This window comes from Lepisosteus platostomus, chromosome 23 (assembly GCF_059453375.1).
Source record: "Lepisosteus platostomus isolate fLepPlt1 chromosome 23, fLepPlt1.hap1, whole genome shotgun sequence".
NCBI classification, from domain to species: domain Eukaryota; kingdom Metazoa; phylum Chordata; class Actinopteri; order Semionotiformes; family Lepisosteidae; genus Lepisosteus; species Lepisosteus platostomus.
In genome coordinates this window covers 10,339,475-10,362,748 of record NC_142633.1, presented here as the reverse complement: position 1 = coordinate 10,362,748, position 23,274 = coordinate 10,339,475, and the positions used below count along the sequence as shown (strand labels likewise).

General features: G+C 38.0%; 1 protein-coding gene across 4 annotated transcripts in view; it reads left to right on the top strand.

Annotated features, from left to right (window-relative positions):
* Positions 1–22,704, top strand: part of LOC148642018 (ephrin type-B receptor 2) — a 201,596-nt gene extending 178,892 nt beyond the window's left edge. For all 4 annotated transcript variants that reach the window (XM_088616782.1, XM_088616780.1, XM_088616781.1 and 1 more), the window contains exons 12-16: positions 2,959–3,174; positions 3,691–3,840; positions 9,307–9,500; positions 13,250–13,405; positions 13,983–22,704. In XM_088616782.1, the coding sequence (XP_088472908.1) occupies positions 2,959–3,174; positions 3,691–3,840; positions 9,307–9,500; positions 13,250–13,405; positions 13,983–14,091 (825 nt within the window). In that variant the 3' untranslated portion in view covers positions 14,092–22,704. The remainder of the gene's footprint in view (positions 1–2,958; positions 3,175–3,690; positions 3,841–9,306; positions 9,501–13,249; positions 13,406–13,982) is intronic.
* The last annotated feature ends 570 nt before the right edge of the window (positions 22,705–23,274 follow it).

Below are 23,274 nucleotides of genomic sequence, written 5' to 3'. Positions count from 1 at the left end.
ATAAAGTAGACTTCTTTTCAAGACTTAGAGGACTTTTCTGGACTAATTAAAAACTGCAGTTTTTGTTTATGATGACGACAGAAATGCATCTTATCTTTTTCTGTGCCACTGGCCCCTTACAAAATAAATACTGTAGTCATCGTAATTTTTAATGATGGAGATGTGGAACTTGTATACTGTATGTTAGAAATAGTTTTAAAACCATTTTTTGTAATAAAGAGACAAAGGATATTTGATACTTACATAGTAAAATGAGGAACATTTATTTTTTATTACTTTAGTGGAAATGTTTTTTCTGTCTTGGCCACTAATGACAGAACGGAGACTACTGATAGAAATGAACTGGGCTGTCTTGCCTTCTCTAGTGTCTGTAGACTCCTCGTGACATTGGTGAAGGTCATGCATTTCCTCCAATGGGTGTTGACACTACAGCAATAAACAGGTTGCCAAGTACCTGTGAACTTGTATTACTGTCGGCAAGAGCCATATTTCTTCTCCAATCAATGATAGCTCTGCTGTACACCCTGTCGTTATTATTGAAAATGACAGATACTCACCAGTCCACATTTCACAGGAAAGCACCGAAGCTCTGAATCTGTCTGTCTCGTGCTGATGTGAGGATTATACAGATGAGCTCAGTTGGTTCTAATGATCAGTTGTACTTGTTTATAAAGATCACTCTTAAAGAAATCAGTCTGTCACAGGTTTAATGTGCTCAAAAATAGGCAAGCAGATCAACAAGGTGTTATATCGTGGTATCCCTTGTCTTTCTCATGTTGTTTGTATTCTGGCTGCTTTGAGACCTTTGTGCCCACATCCTGTGACAGACCTCTACTGCTGAAGTATTCCCCTATCCAGAAGTGTGTTTTGTTCATGCAGGATATTAGTCTTATGAATAATGGATGGTCCTTTATTGCCTAGGCATATAAAACATGATGAGAAATTACACAGCAGCAGCACTATGATTTGAAATCTCTTTGTGAGCAGTGAAAGATTGATGGCTGAGGAAGCAAAGCTGAATCACAGTGACAGAGAGGGAACAGCATTGGTAGAAATGGAAAGAAACTCTGTTGCCTCTATGGTCTCTTAAGAGAGACACTGGCACTCTCTTTCCAAATTCTCCAAGGGCTCTATGAATCCTCCCTGGGCTTCAGTGTTATTTATAATTTACCCCAATTCCCTGTAGTGCTGGTGCAGCTGGAAAACACAGTGGGATTGAAGCATTCTGCTGGTCCAGATGTGAAATCTGAGGGTATTCATGTCTGACACAGCATTCCTCACGTTTACTAACTGTTCGGAAGGGATGCATGAGTGAAGGTCAGACACAAATTTAGAACTATGTACCATAACCAGGATTAAAAAGTGCTTTTCCACATTTTCCCAAAGTCAAAAACTTTGATTTGCATGAATGAGGTTTGATTTTTAGTCTGAGTGATGATTTCATGATAAATCATGCAATGAGTTCACTCTCAACAGATCACAGTGACAGTAGACTTAACAATGAATAGAAAATAAACTCAAGTAACCAGCAGAGTTATAGTGTGTATAAAAACACTTGAAGCTACAACCCTATATAATGAACTGACTATTAAGCACTTTTTTGTACAGGAAGCTCCTAAATTTATGAGAAGTTAAAAATTTCTAAGCAAGGTAACAATATAATACGCACTTCAAAAGCCTGATTTTGTATTCTAGGTAAATGAAAGATGCAGAAAGCAAACTGATGTTTGTGTTCAAGAGCTAGTGTGTCACATACACCAGCCATAGAAGAGTATGAATAGCTGCAAAGAACATGCCAACCAATCACAGGGACTGACATGATGCATGTATTTTTAATATTTCCAGAAATGTGCGATTCATCTTTATAGCTGTATTAAAATTGATTAGAAGATTTAAAATGTATTTTGAAATAACCAATCGTACCTCCCTATATATGCTAAAGAAAATTGCAGCCAACACCAAGAGTCCAACACTAACTGAAATAGTTAAGTAAAAAATGTGATGTTTAAATATTGATGTACTGTATATATCATCACTGTATATATCATCACATAAGAAAGATGGATAATGAAGACTTTGGTAAGGAAAGACATTTTCCTTGAAAAACGTGGCACTATATTGTCAGAAGAAGACTAAATCCCATTACAGAGGACGTCTTATGAGAATATGTGATGAAATTATTACTTCTCCCATAAAACTATGCTATGCTAATGCATTGTACACTGAAAGGCTCCATCTTCATCTTTGAAGAAGTACAAAATAAGTAAGTGACATAAAAAATGTGATGTTGCTTTTTAAACTGTCATGAATCACTGTGCTTTTTAAAATTACAGTGAAATGCCAAACTTTGATCAAAAGGAACTCAGAGAAGTCCTGAGAAGTCTGCTAAACCCAGTCTTTATAACAGAATAAATGACATTATCATACTGAGTGTGTTGATTTCTGGATATTGTTCTATTTAGTCTTGTTCAAAGTGTGCCTTTCTATCTGGATCATTGCAGCAGGGTCAACACCAATTGGAGGCAATGCATGACCTTTTCCATAATACCATGATGAGTCTACAGGTACTAGAGAAGTCACAGCAGTTGATTAACTGGGAGCCAAGACAGCCCAGATCATTTCTAACAATAGTCCCAGTTCATTCATTAGAGGCCAAGAAAGAAAAACGTTTTCACTGAAGTGATAAAAATTAGATATTGCTCATTTTACTGCATATGTACTAATAAATGCATGTTCTATTACTTCCCATCATTATTAATTATAATGATTACAATATTTAATTTGTAAAAGCACAGTGGCACAGGAAAAAAAAATTAATGTACATTTCAGTGGTTATCAAAAACAGAAATCTGGTGATTATTTAGTCCAAATACAATTATAAAAGCAGCCCTTTCAGCCTTATAATTTAGTTGACTTTGCCTTTTCCTAGCATGATGTTGGTTGTTTTTGTTCTTTCAGCAAAATGATGGCCAGTTCACAGTGATCCAGCTGGTTGGAATGCTACGTGGCATCGCGGCTGGGATGAAGTATCTCTCTGACATGAACTATGTGCACCGAGACCTCGCTGCCCGTAACATCCTGGTCAACAGCAACCTGGTGTGCAAGGTGTCCGACTTTGGGCTGTCCCGCTTCCTGGAGGATGATACTTCAGACCCGACCTATACCAGTGCCCTGGTTAGTGCCCAGCTCTTGTGGGTTTCTTACCCTGTCTCCTGCCACCATCCGGCACAGGCTGGATCATGTAGAGGCCCTTACATTGACTCCACTAACATGTAGGTTTTCCTGGAACAAGGTGAGCACTGCAGACTGCAGAAAAAGACAGCGTTTTCTTCTGCAGACTTCGAAGCCAAAATCTCTTGGCAATTTGTGCATTAGGGTTCTAAACTGACAAGAAAGATGGTTTAATGCAGAACTGTTTATTACTGTATGTCTTTTAGAACACAACTGCGTCGTTCATAGGCTGCGTGGTGGAAAATGTAGAAGGTGTTAGGATCATTGACTTTGATTTGATTATTTTTTTTCTCCTTTTGCTTACAGAGAAAGTGTTTTTTAATGTTATCGCTGCAGACATTTTTGTGACTTTTCTCCCAGTTCCTTTTTTTGGTCTCAGCTGGTTATGTGTGTGGTGTTTTTCATCCCATGATAAAAACAGAAAAATGCAATCGTTCCTCTGCTTTTTCTTGGCTGAAGGGAGGGAAGATCCCCATCCGATGGACAGCTCCTGAAGCGATCCAGTACAGGAAGTTCACATCCGCAAGCGACGTCTGGAGCTATGGCATAGTCATGTGGGAGGTGATGTCCTACGGAGAGCGACCTTATTGGGACATGACCAACCAGGATGTGAGTATTCCAATATCTGGCATATGTACAAGGTCTAATGGTGTATTGAGAACTTGAAGCAATTTAAAAAAGAAATATAAGCAAGATAAATGGCCATTTCTTGATATTTAAGTAGGAGAAATAAACATATAGCTTATTTTCCTGAATGTTGTAATGTGTTTTAGAGAGGTGACGCAAAGTTATCAAGATTAATAAGGAATGCTGGTAAGTCTTTTTGTCTAGATGTTTTGTTTTTGTTTGAGGTGACACACACCACCTAGTGGCTGAAGATAGCTTTTAGGATAGGTCTGTCTGAATAGAGGATTTAAAGTTATAAGGATTGTTTTATTCTTCACCATAAACAATATCCCCAAAATTAACTGATTATCTCAGTAGGCCTTGCATGTAGGCCTTCCAAGACGAGCTGTTGTCTGTGGGTCACATCTATTAACGCTTCACACTAATCATGCTGTGATCCAATTTATTTAATGATGTAACACAGTCTAATGATGACGAGCACAAGCAAATTAGAGAAGATGCGTGTTTTAACTTCTCTATTCTGAGGTGTTAACTAACTAGCATGTAACTAGTGGCTTTAAACTAGTGCTTTTTACACCCTTTTTTTAGGATTTATGTGTCCTTGTTTGGTAGTTGGTTACTTTAGCAGTTTAGAGAGTTTTTAGACCAGTAAGGTTCAGATAAAGATTAACTGACTTGGTTTTGAGTTTTCAGCAAAACTCTTTTATACCTGTCTAGGCCTGCTCTGCTTTTAAGAATATTAATTGTAGCTGTGTAAGACTGAGCCTAGTGTTCCTGAGTAATGAAGAGTACACTGGAATGTGTTGAACTTTCAAGAGACTCAAATTAGTCCTCTCTCGTATTACCTTCAAAAACTCTCGTAAAATCTCAAGAGTTTAAAGAGGTATTATGCTTTAATTTACTACAACATGTCACAAAAAACATAAATGGATTCTACAAAGTGAAGGTATCATAAAAAAAATTGAACTATAATGGCATGGTCTTCTTTTACTTTTGGTGAAATGCAGACTGCTGAACATAGCTAAGGGTTAGCTTATAGAGTTTTTACAATAGATGAAACAAATGATTTTTGACTTAACGATTGTAGTCAGTGTGATTGTAAAATCCCATCTCTTTACCATTTGAATAATTGAACAGCTGAGTTGGAGTGCTGCACAAAGGAACAGTTAGAGGTTAATTCTACACTGAAAAGTTAAAAAAAACACATTTTGGCTGTAGAGGCTGTGAGTTTTACTCTTTCTTTATACTTGGAATTCTCTTATACTTGTTCCCAGGCACTTTGACATAATCAAAAACAGTTACGATTCACCAATCATACAATTTTAATGGAAATATCCCATTCTTAGCTTAAAAAATAGGAAATATTTGTTCCAAAGCTACAGTATGCCTGATAGCCTTATCCAAAACCTAAGAGAAAAATAGATGGTGTGTCTGAGCAGGTGGGAATGTTTGATACTTGCAAAAGGACATAGGGAACATGGAGAAGCAAGAACCTGAATGAGGAACACACATTTAAAATACTCAGCAGCAGGATAGAGGGAAGGGTGGTGCTATCAATGAAGTAACAGTCAGATGAAGGTGAATGGTTGATGTCGGAAGTCTCTAAGATCCCAAGACCATCTGCACCCCACTGCCCCACTGGTTCACCTGAGATAAGTGACTACTGTCAGGAGGAGATGTGTTGGAATGTGCCAAGCTATAATGAGCCCTCTGGAATGCTGTTATTCATGAGGAGGACTCCTGGCCCAGCCAGGTTGGGAGAGACGTGTCCCCAAAGCTTATGAAAGGTCAGAGCCAGGTTTTAATGTGCTGCCAGAGGTCTTGCCATGCAAAATGTGTCTCACTTTCCTTAACTTATTAGAATAACGTTTTGGATTCCCCTTGCCTCACTTTCGTGCGTGCTGGTCTCCGGGCTGTCAATTAAAAATTAACCTTTATATTATCCCCCATACATTTATGCATTTTGTGTTACTATCATGGGATAACTTAATTAGGCCCTTGGTACCTCCAAAGTAATTAAAATGACAGGCAAGAAGTACTTGTTCAATAATTGATGTCCTGTCACTTCTCACTCTGATTTTCAGTTTTTTCCTGTCCTTCCTTACAGTAGCAGTAACCCACAAATAAAGCACCAGAAAGTGTTGTTTATTTCAGAATTCAGTTTTTGATTTATAAATGACACTTCTAAATCAAATGTATGAGAAATGTTTTATAATTTGCTTAAAAGCTTTCTCTGTTTGCAGAAATGTGTATTTCGCAATAAATATTTGCAAAGTAATGTTTCATTCTGTAAATGACTAAGGTGTAATCACAGGAAGCTTTTAACATCTCTAAATTAATATATGCAGAGTGATGAGTGTTACTAAAAGCTGTTGACATTTAAGGTAGAGGCGCTTAGTGTGTCTATTGTCTAACTGTGAGATGACACCATGGAGAAAGAAACTGCTGAATCGTCACTACTTCTTAAAACAAAAAATATCTTGCTTAGCTGGCAAACATTCAATCATCTATTTTTTCAATGTAGAAAAGATTTGTAACTACCGGTTTTACTTTTTAGATTAAGACATTTGAATTCTATAAAATAAGATTAAGCTCAGAATACAAGGAATTGGGCTTGCACAATGTTTTCAAAGGGTCTTGTAAGTTCCTGTTTTCAATTCAATTGCATCTTAAAATTTTAATATATTTCCAAATGCTTTGCACTGAAAGTAAGCATTTGAGAATTTATTTTTCTGTTCAAAAGTACAGTACATGCAACAAAAAGCTTTTCACTTGCCAACCTCTTTTATGTCTTATTTCAAGATCACGTGCAAGAATAACATTTGGAAATATAATTGGTGTACTTTTCAAGCTAGAATCTTGATGGTTCTGAAGCACCTTGTCATGGTGGTAAGAATGTATTACCAATTGAGCTTGTCTGGTTTGCATCAATGGTAGTTATCAATGGACACTGCATGATTTCTCAAAAAGTATATAGGAATTATAGTTTATAATAATAATAATAATTGCTTACACTTATATAGCACTTTTCTGGACACTCCACTCAAAGCGCTTTACAGGTAATGGGGACTCCCCTCCACCACCACCAATATGCTGCCCCACCTGGATGATGCGATGACAGCCATAGTGCGCCAGAACGCTCACCACACATCAGCTGTCAGTGGGGAGGAGAGCAGAGTAAAGAAGCTAATTCATAGATGGGGGTTATTGGGAGGCCATGATTGGTAAGGCCCAATGGGAAATGTGGCCGGGACACCCCTACTCTTTTCGAAAAATGCCCTGGGATTTTTAATGGCCACAGAGAGTCAGGACCTCGGTTTTACGTCTCATCCGAAGGATGGCGCCTGTTTACAGTATAGTGTCCCCGTCACTATACTGGGGCATTAGGACCCACATGGACCACAGGGTGAGCGCCCCCTGCTGGCCCCACTAACACCTCTTCCAGCAGCAACCTTAGTTTTTCCCAGGAGGTCTCCCATCCAGGTCCTGACCAGGCTCACACCTGCTTAACTTCAGTGGGCTGCCAGTTGTGATTTGCAGGGTGAGAGGGCTGCTGGCTGCTGGCTAATTATGATGTCAGTTTCTCTGCCATCCATTTCCTAGTCAAAGTTTTCGTAAAGTGCCATTGTTTACTTTATAACACAGTTCTTTCATTAAAATATGTAACTGTATCTGTCAAAAAGTGTGTCATCCGCAGAAATACATACCTTAAAACAGCAGCGTGCAGTATGTAGCTTTCATTTCAACAGAGCTTTCATGTCAGTGATCCCAGTCGGTTATAAAAGCAAAAGCAAATAACTGGATCAATGATGATTAAAAATTGAAGTTAGGAAAGCTAATATAATTAGAGAAACCCAATAGTTCTGCACTTATCAAACTGATGAATCGAGATAATTTTTTCCCAGTGGGTCTTTCGTTTAACATCAGTTAATGCAATTGGTTTTGAGTTGAATGAAGTTTAGTAATCACACAATTAATGAGGCTAGGAGCAGCAGTATAATTTTCTCTGCTATTAACTTTTCTCGTTTGCCCACAGAGGATCTGCTTCAAGTGTCTATATGCAAATGTATATTAATATACAAGCTGTAATTTAAAAGCTTAGCAGCTTTTGCCTCTTTCCTAACAGTTATAACAACGCATTGTCTTTTTTTTTCTTTTTAGCTAATACTGGTAATGGGAGTGTAAAGGATTTTTTTTTCTGTTTGAAATCAGAATGATGCAACTTACAAAACTGCAGTTGCCATGCTTGCAAAAACCACTGTTAGCCAGTATATGCCACAGAAATGACCGCAGAAGGGATATTTAAAGTGGAAAAAGAATTACAAGAAAAAAGCTTCTCTGTCGTTTCTGAAAGGCCAAAGGATAGTGAAAAACAAGCTATGGTTTAAGCACAGCATATGCAAGGATCTAGACTTGTATACATAATATTCAGAGGCAGATTTCAGGCTCAATTATGCCTGTAAGGCATATATACAGTATATAAATGCAGATACCATTAGCTTCATCTAAAGATGGCTATTTTTTAGCCTTTTTTGGAGCCAAGCGTTGATTCACATCCTGTTTGTTTGGAGACCAGCTTGCTTTCGTCTCACATCGCCAATACAGTTCCCAATGCACATCTATTAATTAAAAAGAATTCAAAGAGCAGTATTAGTTTGTTTACATTGAGCACACTTGCATGAGCTGGTGTAGGAAAGGAGAGGTGTCGGAGTGATTAATCGGTTTCTGAGACTTGGCAAGTTGAGACTCATATGTCTCTTTCAGCCTGAGATAATGATCATAGTTTATTCATGAAGTGGCTGAATCAATAGAATGTCTTGTGTACGATCCAACACATCCTTGACTTCCCAGAAGCATTTGCTTTATTGTTCTTTAAACAAAGGAAATGAAAGAATCTGTGGGCAGGAATGCTGTGTAAATGTTAAACTAATTAATTCTGTTTCTTGATTAAGACTGTACACACAGTGTTTCAAGGAATACAGGATACATAGTGTACTATATATCTCTTTGGACAGAAAACTATAAAATTTGCACGATCACTTTGACTCTTCCATGCCCTCTTCATATTCTGTAGAAGAAATCACTGATGATGTTTTAAAGCAAAACATGTTACAGTATCAGATATCTTGCAGACAGGCACATTCCCTCTGGTTTCTTTTAACTGTTCAGATTCGCATTCATCTAAATGAAGTGTTGAGAGGATTTTCAATTACAAGGAAAAGGCAATAAACTGCTGTTGAAATCTATAGTACCAAAACAGTATTACAAAAATCAGTAATAATTATAGACTGATGCCGTTTCAAACCATGCGTAACGTTCTGAAGCTATCAAATTATTAATGGAAGCAATGGTATTCATTTAAATGACGTGAAGGAAATGGAAAGCAAAACACGGTTAAGCTGGGCTCTCATTGCTGCTGGTCCTCAAACTGTGTGATGTCCTCTACAGGTCATCAATGCCATTGAGCAGGACTACCGGTTGCCACCCCCCATGGACTGTCCCAGCGCCCTGCACCAACTCATGCTGGACTGCTGGCAGAAGGACCGCAACAACCGGCCCAAGTTCGGACAGATTGTCAACACACTGGACAAGATGATCCGGAATCCCAACAGCCTGAAGGCCATGACTCCTCTGTCGTCAGGGTAAGACTAGGGGAGGAGGAACTGTACTGAGACTGGACTCTTGCCAAACTCCATCAGTCTATCCATTTTGTAATTGCTTTATCCAATGCAGAGTTTTTTTGGGGGGGATATACATCCTGGACGGGAGGCCTGTCCATAACAGGGCACACACACTGACAAACACTCACGCCAGGACCAATTGTCCCAGAAGCCGATCAACCTATTAGCATGTCTTTGGACTGTGAGAGGAAACTGGAGCAGCCAGAATAAACCTACACGAACATACAGTACAAATGGGCAGATAAAACCCCAGGTTCAGAATTGAACTTAGAGCCCTAAGCTCTGCGAGGTAGCTAGTGTGCCCCTGTGCTGTGCTGCCCTTCTTGCCAAAGTGTTTTCTAAAAAGATAGTGAGCTGGATAGTTTTCTCATGATAGGATCAGCCTTGCCTTTTTCATGACATATCTGGGTGTACTACAATGAGCTCACGGTGCAAAAGCAAAACAAAAACAGAAATCACATAGTAATATAACTGTTATTTGTAAAGACCTTTGTCCTTTCTTGCTCAAAAATAATTACAATCTTCATATCTTCAAGCCACTTTTAATGTACGTGTTGTAAACCCTCAAGAGGTATGAGCATCAACAATCGGCTTCCTCAGAAATACACATTAGGAAAAAAATGAAGTTAGTCTATATTGTGAAAACGTGCATTTTTAAAAAAATATTTGTCTTCTGTTAGTGCTTTTCTAAACACTTTAGATTCATTAAGGCTAAAACACCTCTGAAAAAAATAATTTATTGCTAAGCACAACCTATTTGTCAGGTAAATTTTTGACACCAGGAATGAGGCCCTGTAGAGAAATTATTGACTTTGTTAGAGGTTAAAATTCTAGTTTATATGAAAGTTGTTCTCTGGTGCACATACTTAGAGCTAGCTGTAGATTAAAGCTTGAGGTAAATCCTGGTCTCTGGGGCTGAATGACACCAGGCATGTTTGTAAACACTGTCTCCCTCCTTGCACTGATTATAGTCACAGGCAGCAATGGAACAAGGCAGCTGTGCTGTTGATTGCTCCATTGACAATGCATTGTTGTTGATCCCTATCACTTTCACTAACTCTCAATCACTTAGCTGGCTGACAGGAATTGCATGCAGCGGCACATGGCCTAAATCCAGCCTGCATTCATCATGTACAGTTCGCAGAGGAACCCTTGAAACTCTGGTGTCCTGAACTTCACATGACATTCATCAAGTGTGGATTTAACCAATTCCATCCTATGACAAGATTTTTCTGTTAAAATCCACCAGACTCGTTTGTTTATTCCTCACTAGCCAGGGGTGGTTGAAAGCTGTTGTACAATGACATGTCGTGGAGGTGGTGGCAGAAGAACAGCACAGGACTTTTTTATTCCCTGGTAACACAACAATAGAGGGAATTAATGAATGGGGTCAATTTCTCTGAGAAATGGGCCTGTAAAAATAATATGACAAAAATCCTTGTTGTTTCAGTGCTCAAACCAGTAAAGGCATTTATTTGAAAGCAGGTTGAGCCCTGTGGACATAATGTTGTCGATCACAAGGTTCTTGCCTGCTGAACCTGGAGTTCCTCAATCGGTAGCACACAATTCACTGATCATTGCCAGGGCAGAGTTGGGATTAGTCTCCTCAAATCTCCTGTTGCTTGCTTAGCATCTGTAGGTTTGCTGTGACATCAGTGAGAGACATTCCAATCTTGCAGTCAGCACTATCTCTCCTGTCATGCTGTGTGATAGCAACATGTCCACATGTCTTGTGCTTTTTTTGAGCAGTGCAGGAGTTGCAATCATAAAGCTCAGTCACATACAGTTGGTGATCCTGAATTGGGAGGGTTACTCACTCCAAAAATAATACAAATCATAAGGAAATATTCTGTAATTGAAGTGGGTAACAGAGGAATGAGAGGGTGGGGCGTCCGTCCGCATACATTTTGTTGCTGTTTAAATCTATGGACCTCACAGTTTTTCAAGGATGCACACAAATTTGGCAGATAGTGCAAATAACACAGGAAATGTCATTCAGTCTGTTGTGAGACCAGCAAATAAAGAAGGCTGCAACTGCGTCAGGGATTTTACTTATTAGTGGTGAAACTAGAGAAGCACTGTGTTTCTCACAAACAGTGTATCTTGTAAAGCATTAACGAGAACCTATACGATTATCATATTTGAAGCCATTACAATTTCAAAACAACTTATTAATCTCTTAATAATAGTGAAGTTAGTGAGTTAGTAAACATACACAGTTTGCATGAGCTTCCTTTTGAACATACATCTCCAGTGTGTTGGTCAGGCATTTCTTTACAGAATTTCTTAGGTTTCTGTTGCTTGAGTGGAAGGGAGAGTGAAAACGCATGATTTAAAAGGTGCATCACTTTTAAAGATCATGTGGCACATACTGTAAGTAGCCTGAAAGATACAAACATTTGGTACCAATTGCTCAAACTGGATCGCTGAGTAAATGAATGAGATGTATGCTTCCAGTGCCTTTTCAGATCATGTTCTCCATTTAATTTTTTTTTTCTATTTGCTGGTTTTAATAAAATAAGGAAGAGGACTCCAGCGTTCAGCAGAATTTTTAAAACAATTCCATCCTGGGGCTTTCAACCTCATAAACAAAAACTTTAACTCTGCAATATTTAAAATGTGCTTTTAATTAGGTTACAGATGCATGGGTTCAAGCTCGTAGGTTTAAAAATTGGTTTTCATAAAAAAAATGACTGACACAACACTATTTTTAATGTGAGGTCAAATACTTTGGTTACATGTTTCTTTTCCATATGGCGCAATGTATCTGAGCCATACATTTTGTTTTTGTTGGTGCCAAATGGGTATGTAAAAAACAAATTAGCTTGTCACATTTGTTATTTTGGTGGATTCTTGAGGCAAACATAATATAGGCCACTTTCAGTGCTTTAAAAAACAATGGTTTTTAACTTTTGGAGAGCTAAATTACTGAATTTTATAGATTCCTTTGCATTTTTGTTTTTGCTCAGAGAACATTCTTTGATGTGTTTTTTTCCTGTGTGTTTCCACTTTTCAGATTTGTATGTGCTGACTAAATATTTGTGGAAAACATAGCTTCTTACTTAAAGTTCAGCAAGAGAATATCTGGTTATGAAGTAAATTAGTAATTAAAGCCTGCTGGTTACACATTATTTTCGGAAATGTGCAGCACTGAAAAAAAAAATATATGTTGCTCTTTCACTCGTTCTCGGGCAATGTGCTCAATACCCATTTTTTGGCTGGAATACGTGTTCCATCAAGCCTGAGGTAAATTTAATGGGGCAGTCGGCCAGTCTTCATTTAGGCAAGCACCTTCAATCATAAACAAGAAACAAGTTAACATAATGCTAACTCTTAAGGAAGAGTTATAGATGTCAGTTTAAGCATTTACATCTGAGAACATTCAAAATTAAAGCAATATTATTATGAATAGTAGACGTGTATATTATATAGTGTTCTATAGTAGTGTCCCAATTCTCAATTCAAACATTTCTATAGGTAATCTATAGATTTGCTTTGTCGGTGCCTTGCAAATGTTCTATTCAACAAAAATGAATCAGCAAAAAACATGATATGATATGAACTAAATATAAATATACATATAATATAATATAAGGTGAAAAAAGTAGGTGATGTAAATTCTTCACTAAAGCTGAGTGCGTTGGTCTCACTGTTGGTAGCATGTCTTCTTTAAAAGTGCTGGTTGTTGACCCCATTCTTATTCTTTTCAGTGTTCATCTCCCCTTGCTGGACCGCAGTGTCCCTGACTTCTCCAGTTTCAACACTGTGGATGAGTGGCTAGATGCTATCAAAATGGGCCAGTACAAAGAAAACTTTGCCAATGCTGAATTCACAAGCTTTGATGTGGTCTCCCAGATGACTATGGAGTAAGTGCATGACTTTCCCTACCTGATCACTGGGATAATTAATAAAGTGAAATTCTCCTAAAAATGGCAAGACAGAGACTCCTGTGCCCATCTTTAATCAGTTGTGCTTTGTAAATACACTCAGCGTCTGCACATCAGAACACGATCTTTGCTTCTTAAGGAAATCCAACTCTCAGTGTTGTGTTTTTACTTGTTTGGAATTCTCTTTCTGTTACTTCACTGGTTACAAGAGAAGTGTAAACAAGAAATAATACACTGTAAATGTAGAAAAGTATTTTTTAATCAAGTTTGAGCTATTGTGCAATTACCTCCGTGAGACGAAAAAAAGGGTAATAATCCTATTCCAATTTAAATTTGGAACTAGACACGTTGATTTAATCTCCGTTTGGGCATCCTTTCAATTTGGAAGTGAGATTGCCAGATGTTCCATACAGTAACTACCTTTGTTAATAGTCTGTTTCACAATTTGCTTAACATGAGAAAATGGTAAACTATCACTTTGAGAGGTTTTTTTTTTGTAGTAACCAGTCAGCTCAAAATGACTTTTTTTGTCTCGCCTGCCCTTTTCTCTTTGCAGTGATATTCTGCGAGTGGGCGTGACGCTAGCAGGCCACCAGAAGAAGATTCTCAATAGTGTGCAGATGATGCGAGCCCAGATGAACCAAATCCAGTCTGTGGAAGTTTGACCTTAAGAACAGGGGGAGCCGGACCCTGAGCCTGGTCTTCCTGTGACACTGTCTTTCAAACGTCCCCCTGTCCTCCAACCCCTTCCCCATCCTCTCCTTCTTCCCTTTCCTCAAGCCTTCGTTCTGCCCTAAAAGAAGACTTTGCCCAGCCCGATCTCCTTGACAACCAGCACAGAACACTAGGAAGACAGTAGGCCGACTGTCAAAGCCAAGTCTTTCACGGTGAACTTAAGCAGATCGAGTCATTAGTTTTTATTTCTCTTTTTTTTTGGTTTTGTTTTGTTTGTTTCTTTGTCTTTTTGTTTTTTTAAAGAAAAACTAAAAAAAGAAAAAGCTAATTAAAACCTGAGGAAATATATATAGATTATATATATGTGTATGCATACAGAACTGAATGAAAAGGCTACCCTTTAAAAGGGCTAAGAGAAAACACACAAGAAGACAAAATGAAACTGGGGACACCCCATCCAACCCCTTCACACAACCAACACACACTACGCAGCTCTGAGAACTTTGCGCTTTCATTATTAAGCCTTTAAAAAATGTAAGATGACATTTCCTCTTCTGAATCCCAGAAACTGAAGAGAAACCATGGAAGAATTTCAAGGACCAAGAAGATGCCCCGGTTGTTACCGCGAGCAGAAAAAAATATTGTGGAACCCTCAAACCATGAAATGAGCCTCCTCTCGGCAGGACTTGCCCGTTTGAGCTATTTCTGAGACTTACATAGGAAAAATACTTGTAAAACAACAGAAAATGATTTTTCTTTTTCCTCACATTTAAATGTTCTCTTTGACAGTGTGGAAATTGTGATAAATCTTTTCCTTGCTTCATTTCATCTTTCCGGATTCCGGATTTTACTTCCTTTGTTTTAAATGCGCCACAGCCTGCCAAATGGAACACCCTCCCTTGTACCTCTGATGTCATCAACCTGTACATATCAGATACACGTGACACTTGCTGATGTCATCACTTACAGGCAGCCTGAGACCGACGCTGGACCTTGGCTACAGTACGATTTCAGGATTTGATGAACTGGTTCAAAAAGATGTGCTTTTGGGGGGTGGGGATGAGAGGAAGCGTTATTGTTTGCTTATATTAATATTTTTCTTTTTCAAACTGTTTTTTGAAATATAACATGATGATTCAGTGACGTTAATGCCATCATACCAGCTTTCTCCAGAGACTTATAAAAATGTTTTGGGTGTTCTTTTCCTATATTGTTTACATAGAAGGACCCTGAGTGCACATATTTTTGGTCTTCACGAGATATAGAATGAATTCCCGTTCTTGCTTTGAACCTTACCATGTCCGTTTTGGGGCCTCTATGGCTTCCACACAACAAGGTAGCTCCTACAGATAGGGAGCTAGACTGTGAGCATGCTGTGTTAGGAGTGGTTTCACAGGGAGCTTGGCTTCAAAACACTTTGCAGAACACTGTGTTGATGAGCTTTCATTTTCTTTGATTATTATTTGTGTTTTTTTTTAAGTAACTTGACCTTTTTTTAAAAAAACAAATGTTTTATAATGAAGCATTAGGATTTTTATTACCACAAATGATGACGGAAATGTAATTTGACTGAAATAGTTTAGAGGACGGTTCCTTTTTTTACCAAGGTTGGACAGTCTTTGCAGATTTGGTGGTAGGGTACTTTTTATATACCGTTGTTATGATCATAAGATTACATGGTAGGGAGTTCAGATGCTTTAGGCACCTTTCTTAATGGTGAGGGTGCTGGCAGGAGAAAGAGGGTTGTTATTAGATCTGGGGTGATTTGGAGTAGAAGGAAATGTGTAAGATCAGTTTTTAACAGGGTCCATACACTACAGACTTGTCTTCAGCAACACTGTAAGGCAGTGAGGGGATCGTGGCTCTTGCCTTTAACATACCAGCACAAAAACAAAAGGTTTTTATATACAGTAAGCTGCCATATTAAAGTGGGATCTTCCCAGTATAAAAAGAAGAAAGAATACCCATTACAGTATGTTGTGGAGATGCAGAGTTTTAAAAGTTAATGGTTAATTTGCCTCATTAATTGATAAATTCTACTCTTCTCTCAAAACATTGTGTGGAAGAACTTTCCCTGCCTTTCAACTGATTTTAACTTTTAGGAGATTTTTTCAATGTGTATTTAAAGAAAATCAAAAACCTGTTTGGTGGTTTTAGAAAAAAAAAACAAAGCCATGGTGCTATTCTTTCTTTTTAAGCAAAAAGAGACCTTTTGCTCAGAGAATTCCAGTGTTTTTTTTTAATCACTTGTCTTTCTTATTCTTTAATTACACTTAAATCTGGCAGATGAACAGAGAGATGCCACTGTTAATGTGTTTAGAGTACGTTTTAGCTGTGGGATGTCGGGAATTGAAATTAAAATGGTGGAGGATTTCCATTACAATGATAGCCACTGAAAACTGAAAAAACATGAAGGACCCTTACTGGTACATGAAAGGAAACATCAGAAGGTTGCAAACTCTGCTGTAGCTAAATAAGAACACTAGAATCCCAAACTCTCGAGCCTCTGAGATAATTCTGAGGGAAACATGAAAGACTAACCCTGTGACTTTCAGGGATGAGACAATTTGAACAGTGAACATTCAATATTTTTTAACAAGCAAGACTGGACTCAAGCTGTTTTCGCTTGGTCTAATCTATCAGGTGCTCGCAGGAGTGCTGTGTTCTTTGTAGTTCAGTATTCCGTGTACATCCTGAAGTATCCTTGTTATGCGAAAGGTCTTCAAAAACCCCAGTGCCTGATAGAGCTTTCTTCAGGGTGAGATAGGAATGAATTTGCAGCAGGGTACCTTATCTGATTTGGCCATCAGAATTCTCTACTGAAGGATAACAGCCTACCACGCTTATTTAAAGAAGTCCAACAATATTAATCTGAAGGATTATGATCCCCACTCACCTCAACAAACAGGGGTAGTCCTGATATGCTGGTTGCCAAGCGATGTTGGTTTATGTCTGCGTATAATCAGAACTCTGACCCACCTGCCAATTGCAATTTAGTAGATCAGTACTCAATGGCAAGTTTCCATTGGGCAGTGAAAACAATACTCTGGTAAACAAGAAGCCGCCATCAAGTACAGGAGTTCTAATTTTCCAATGACTGAGTGGGTTGAAATTTGGATTTTATCAGGGCCCTCACCTTGGTTTTGGGCCCCAGCAGGTTTGCTACAAAAATCCTCTGTAAAGTTCTGTGAATACAGTATGTGCTTCCAAAATCGAATAAACAAGCTCTTCCAAAATTGTTTTAGAATGCTTCCCACTCGAAAATGAACATCACCCCTTTCAGGCAGTTCTCAAAGATACGTATCAGAAGAAAGGATCAAGTGACTGTACAGAATGTTTTTATGCGAAAGGTTCTGTCATTTGCTCTGGGTGATGGTAATTGTCAAATTTACCCACACCAACCAGGGTTTGCCCCAGAATTACATCTACACCTTGAAATCCAGCAGTCCGTTCAGTGATTTATGTTTTAATATCTTTAATATCGGTTGCACAGCTTGAATCTTACCATGTGTCCTGATTCATGTGTTAATGCATGGTTTGTTTGTTGTTGCATTACAAACTTTCTATTTTTTGCTCATCATATACACTACAGATATTGGAAAATATCATCATTTGCTTTGATTCTTCACATCTTTGGATTTATAAAGATTTGTGAGTGGATACCCATGTGGTTCAAAGACAGGTATCCTTCCAGCTTCAGTATTATCCCATGTCTTTTGTGTTATTACACCTTATTTTCAGTTTATTTGAATTTAACTTCAAGGTAGTGATACCTGCTGTAAAATAGAAAGAACCTGAGCATCCACTATTGAACCTCCTTCTATTGCTAATGTGTTATCATTCCTGAAAAAGTCTGCTAAATTTGGTTTGTATTTTTTTTCGAAATGTCTTGATTGTTCTTCAGTTAGCCAGGATGCATACAATCTGGATTCTTCCCATAGTTTTTTTTTTCTGTACTGCACTTTTCTTATTGAAGGTAAGACTTGAATCTTCTTGCCACACTGTTTCCAAATTCTAATAAGGTACCTGGTTCACACTGTTCAAATTGGAAGAGAGTTTCTAAAGAGGTCTGGATACATCAAAAATAACTTAATATTAGAGTGCTGTAGTGGAGTTAGTTTTCCCCCCATAAAATTTATAAAAGCAGAACATAATTATAAAAAGCTGTTTTTTAAGCTGCACAGTGCACAGAACCTCTGGGTAAATTATGATTTTATCATAATTACTTTAAAAAATATTAAGTATTACTTAACGTATTTTTAAGTATTTTAAAATGATGCATTTTTCTTTAAACAGAATATCTTGAAAGGAAATTAAAAGTCAGAATTGAAAGATGAGAGATCATCTTTGCTGCTTGTGTAGATTCTCTCACTTAGGTCATTTACAGCTTTTAAATAGGAGTATATAGTCATGCTTGCATCAAAAGGCCTTGAACAGATAAAATTCAATCAGCCCCTCTGGCTGACACATATATATTGTTTCTGTAATTCTAAAATTAGATCAACCCTTGGAATCATCTTCTAATGCAGTCAGAATGTAAGAACCGGAAACAATTATGTGTTCCCTTTTTACATCTTCTGTCAAACATTTATTTTTTTCCACCATAATCATGAGAAAATCTGTGAAGTTGCTGTTGTTACAAACCAACATTAAGATTGATTTCACAGAAATATGTTGCTAGGCTGCTGCTGGTGTTGTGGGTCAGGCTGGGCTGAATTAACCCAACCCCAGTTCATCAAAACATACAATATATACAGTAAAGCTTTTTCTTAAACATGCATTTAAAGTATGCGAGAATGTTTCATCAGCACAGCTTGCTAATGCAGGCTGTTTTTTTTTATAAGGAAACAGTATCATTTGCAATAACAAAATACATGATTTCGTCCAAGAATACCAGGGTATTTTCCTTACCTTTTTTCCCAGTTTTGAGCTGGTACTGTACAGTGATTAGGGTGGATAGCTCACATCTCAGAAAACTGTGGTTTTGATTTGAAGTTGGTTTTCTTCCAGGGGTGATGTAAAAATTCAGTTTATTTGACAGCAGTAAAAGAACTTAATCTTCTTGTGCAACTTTATAATTGTATGGTGGCTCTAAATGTAAAGGTCCTCATGAGAGAGGTGCGTACCTCCCCATACAGTATTGTAAATGACTGAAAGATTTCTAAAGTTAATCTAGGTTATTCTGGATGTATCTGTATAAACTGTTCTTTCACCTATGAAGAACTCAGGTGATCGAAGTTTTTAGCTTTGGGGTAATCTATTGCTCTTTTTTAGCTGTGAGCATTCAAGTTATGAAGTTATGAATTTATGAAGTGGTTAACTCTTCATTTGCACTCCAGATTGCATATTTCGCCTGTGCTTATTTGCAGACAAGAGCAGCACATTGCATTTTACAGGCTACAACACTGGGGGCCAATTCATTTATAATTTTCTGAGCATAATCGCTGGGATAAAGTACTGCAATAGTGAAAATAATTCATTTATAATCCTTCATGTGGATATACAGTATTTGCTTTTTATTACAAGACCACATATGTTTTCTACAATTTGTGCAGCTGTCTGTTTCTTAAGAAATTATGGGTCTTCTGGTTTAGAATTTGAATCAGAGCTCTTGTTTTCTAGTTAGCATGCATTGCACACTTCAGTGGGTGGCATTTATAGAAAGTCAATGGCTTCTGCAAGTTGATCTCATTGCTGTGTATTTTATTTTTTGATTTTGCCACAGAGTTACATCAGCTATTACCATGAGAGCTGTTCAACAAGCAGATGCATTGATTTTCTTTTTGGAGTTTAGGGTGCTCTCTACAATGGCCACTTAATATGGACAGTAGTGGATGCGGCTGCTTTTTCTGTCTGTTTTTAATTAAAAAAACAGTTTATTGAAAACACAACAGCAGATATCTCAAACTGCAAGTATATTGCAAACAAAAGTGCAATACATCGAATTCTGCCAAACAAGTTCTATCTTCAGCTAAAGAATTGGTCCAGTGAGAAAATAGCAGCTCAATACTATAATGCATTTTTTTTTTATGGAGGATGCCAAGAACATAAGATTTCTGTATAAAGTGAAAAGATGGCTTTTATTCTCAAATGAAGCATGTTAAAAATGTATTTGAGCCAGCTTCTTCATTTTTGTTGTATTGTCTAGGACTGATTAATCTCTGTTAGTACAAAGCAGATACACTAAAACAGGTTTATTACAAATATGAAATCATTGAACCTCCCTAATTTCAACTCCCTTCTGGGGTTGTCATTATGGTGGTGCTTCTTTTTAGTTGTGTTTCTCCTTATGGATAATATTTGGCTTTTGTCATGTTTATGTGCATTATCTCCTACACATTCTGTCAAGATACATTGTGAAATGAGAGGCACTGTATGGACAGAGCATTTTCAGTTGGAATATCTGCAAGGTCTTACAGCCAATCCCCTAGTTTTGTTCTGAAAGAAAACTAATTCCAATGGCATATCAATGTGTGATATACAGAAGTTAGACTTCAAAGAAACACAGAGGACTGTTACAGTTTTAACGTTTTTCAGCTAGATGAAAATGAGAAAATTCATTTCAAGTCTGCTTTTCCTGGCAAGGGTTGCAGCACAATGAAAAACAGAGGAAAACATTGTGACACATCGCTGGATTTTCTCGCAATTGTTACAAAGTTACTGGTGCGTACTGTATGTTGAAGTCCAGGAAAAAAAGGCTTTGCTGGATGAGGGCTTTTGCTCTTGAATGAAGATGAGTTTAAAAATAAAAACTGGGGAATTTGCCACCTGACGTTTCTCAGAAAATGCAGATTTATGATCTACACACAATATGTTTCAATTGTAACAGTTTGGCTAAAGCACGATCCCAAAAGTGAGAAAGACTTCATCTTTTTGAATGTATATGAATAAGTGCATTCAAAAAGGAATCATACAATGGCCAATACATTGTCCAGGTTGTAAATTGCTCTAAAGCTCTTAATAAAAACACTAGCATTTTCTTTTTTTTTAAATATTGTAATGTACAAAGGACAGATTAAATGTTTCAAACTTTTTTTTTACATCTGTTGTTTTTCTCTTTGGAAATCACTTCTCAAATGCATGATACACATCTGTCCTTTTCAACAGAAAATCTACTGCTTTAATGGTATGAAGGTATAAACATTGTACAGTTCTTCATAGATTAGTATACCTTTTCGAAGCAGTTGTGAACGGATTCTCTTTCCGCTAACCAGGTTGGTTATCTTTCATTGAAGCAGGTGAATAGTGCACATATTAGCTCACTAATTTTGTTGACTGGGGAGATCCCTTTCAAAACAAGACTTTATGGTGCTAAATTGCAGTTGTTTCCGTCAGTTTAGAAATGAGTGGATATAGCACATGATACCGAGTGTCTGTACAGGAATAAAATAAGACAGTTGTGGTGAGAGAAAGTTCTCTGGAGGATCACCTAAAGTGTGCATGAGCAGTATCGATCGACGATGTGCTGTGAAACTTGAGGAGAAATTACAATGATTATTAATAATTTTGAGTCAGTCAATAAAAGTCTGACATGCCACTGATTATTAAAAAAAGCACCATGGGCTGTTGTTTGCCCAGTGTGAAAATAGGTTGTTTTCAGAATCCCTCAAGACTTGTCGTCTGCCACAGCATGGGTTTTTTATTAGGATTTGATGGCATTCTGAGAAACCTGGTCTGGGATTAATATTAGGAGTATGCCGGTAGTCCATCTTCATTGATCACCCACTCATAAACTCTGAACTCATCAGAGCAGTGTACAGTATATAATAGAAATCATTGGCCATGTTAACCTGCCTCTAAGACAGTGTAAGCGCAATTCTGTCTGCCGTCATTATTATTATAAATAGCAATGTAAGAATTGCCATCTGATATGAGTGTTGTCAAAGATGGTGCTTACGGCTGATGGTGTTGAGTGAGGACTAATTGGGACAAGCGTTTAGATGATGGGAATCCCTCCATATTGGGTGTGGGGAAGGGGGTCATGGAGACGGATGGAAGGAGAACAGGGGAATTCGGGAACCTTTGCTCTCGAGGCCATTGTAACAGTTTGAATGGTGGCCCACAGCACTGTACTTGTGTGACACATAAAAAACAAGCTGAGCCAGTGTTTATTTTTTTGTGTGGGTTGTTGGCTTCGGTCCGTCTTGTCGCGCCCTCTGGTTGTGGCTGCATGTGGATACGTGCTTTTTGCAGTTCTACTATGTAGAGAATGGCTTCCTTTTTTAGGCCCCCCTGCCTTTGTGTAGTGAAAGAGCTCCCCTTGCTGTTTGCTGTTTTGACAGTAAACCCACCAATGTCCATCTGCCCAGTTCTCAGCCGTGGCCATCACAACAGCCCCCCAACCTACAGACCTCCCTCTCAGCGTTCGTCCTCCTTCCACTTTCTCCAGTCCACACAGCGCCCCCTCATGGAGCACACACCGCACTGCCGGCCCAGACCACTGTGACTGAAGCGGGAAGGCCTGTTCTCTGTATAAATGTACATTGACTGTAACCCTGTGAATGATGTAACAATTTAATTATTTGTAATATTGTTATTGGTTTATTTTCTAAAAATGGAAAGCCCATTTGACTCTCCTCAATAAAAAGAAAAGAGATCTGTTATCTTCCGTTGTGCTTCTTCAGCTTGAAGATGATAGTGCTTGTCATCGTCCTTTCTCCTTTTATTTTAAAGTATTGAAGATGCACTGAATTCTGAATGATACTCTTGGACAGGTACTGTATGTGGTTAAAGGTAAGGTCAAACCCTTTTGGTTTAATCAGTTCTATGAGTCCTCAAATTTTAATGAATGCTGTATAGTATCTATACTTTATTAGTTTTGAACAGCTTGCCTTCTAGTTCAGGAAGTGTGTTAATGCAGATTAGTGGTCTGACTTGGTAATTACCGTTAAACATGTGAGAAGCCTGACTCATACCACCTGATTGCTACTTTTTACACAATGGATCTTGAGAATGAGCGGGAGCTTTACTTTTTAACACCAGCTCTCTTGCACCTCGGCATGTTTTGTTGCCCAGTGTGAGCCACGGTGCTCTGAATATTGGTGTTCCTTGAGAATCAAAAGTGAAAAAAGAGACACAGGGAAGCTTTTTCCTATGGTAGTATCTTAGCATTGCATACTGTATATGGAACCAATCTTCAGCCACAATGTAGAATGTACTACATCAGAATGTTG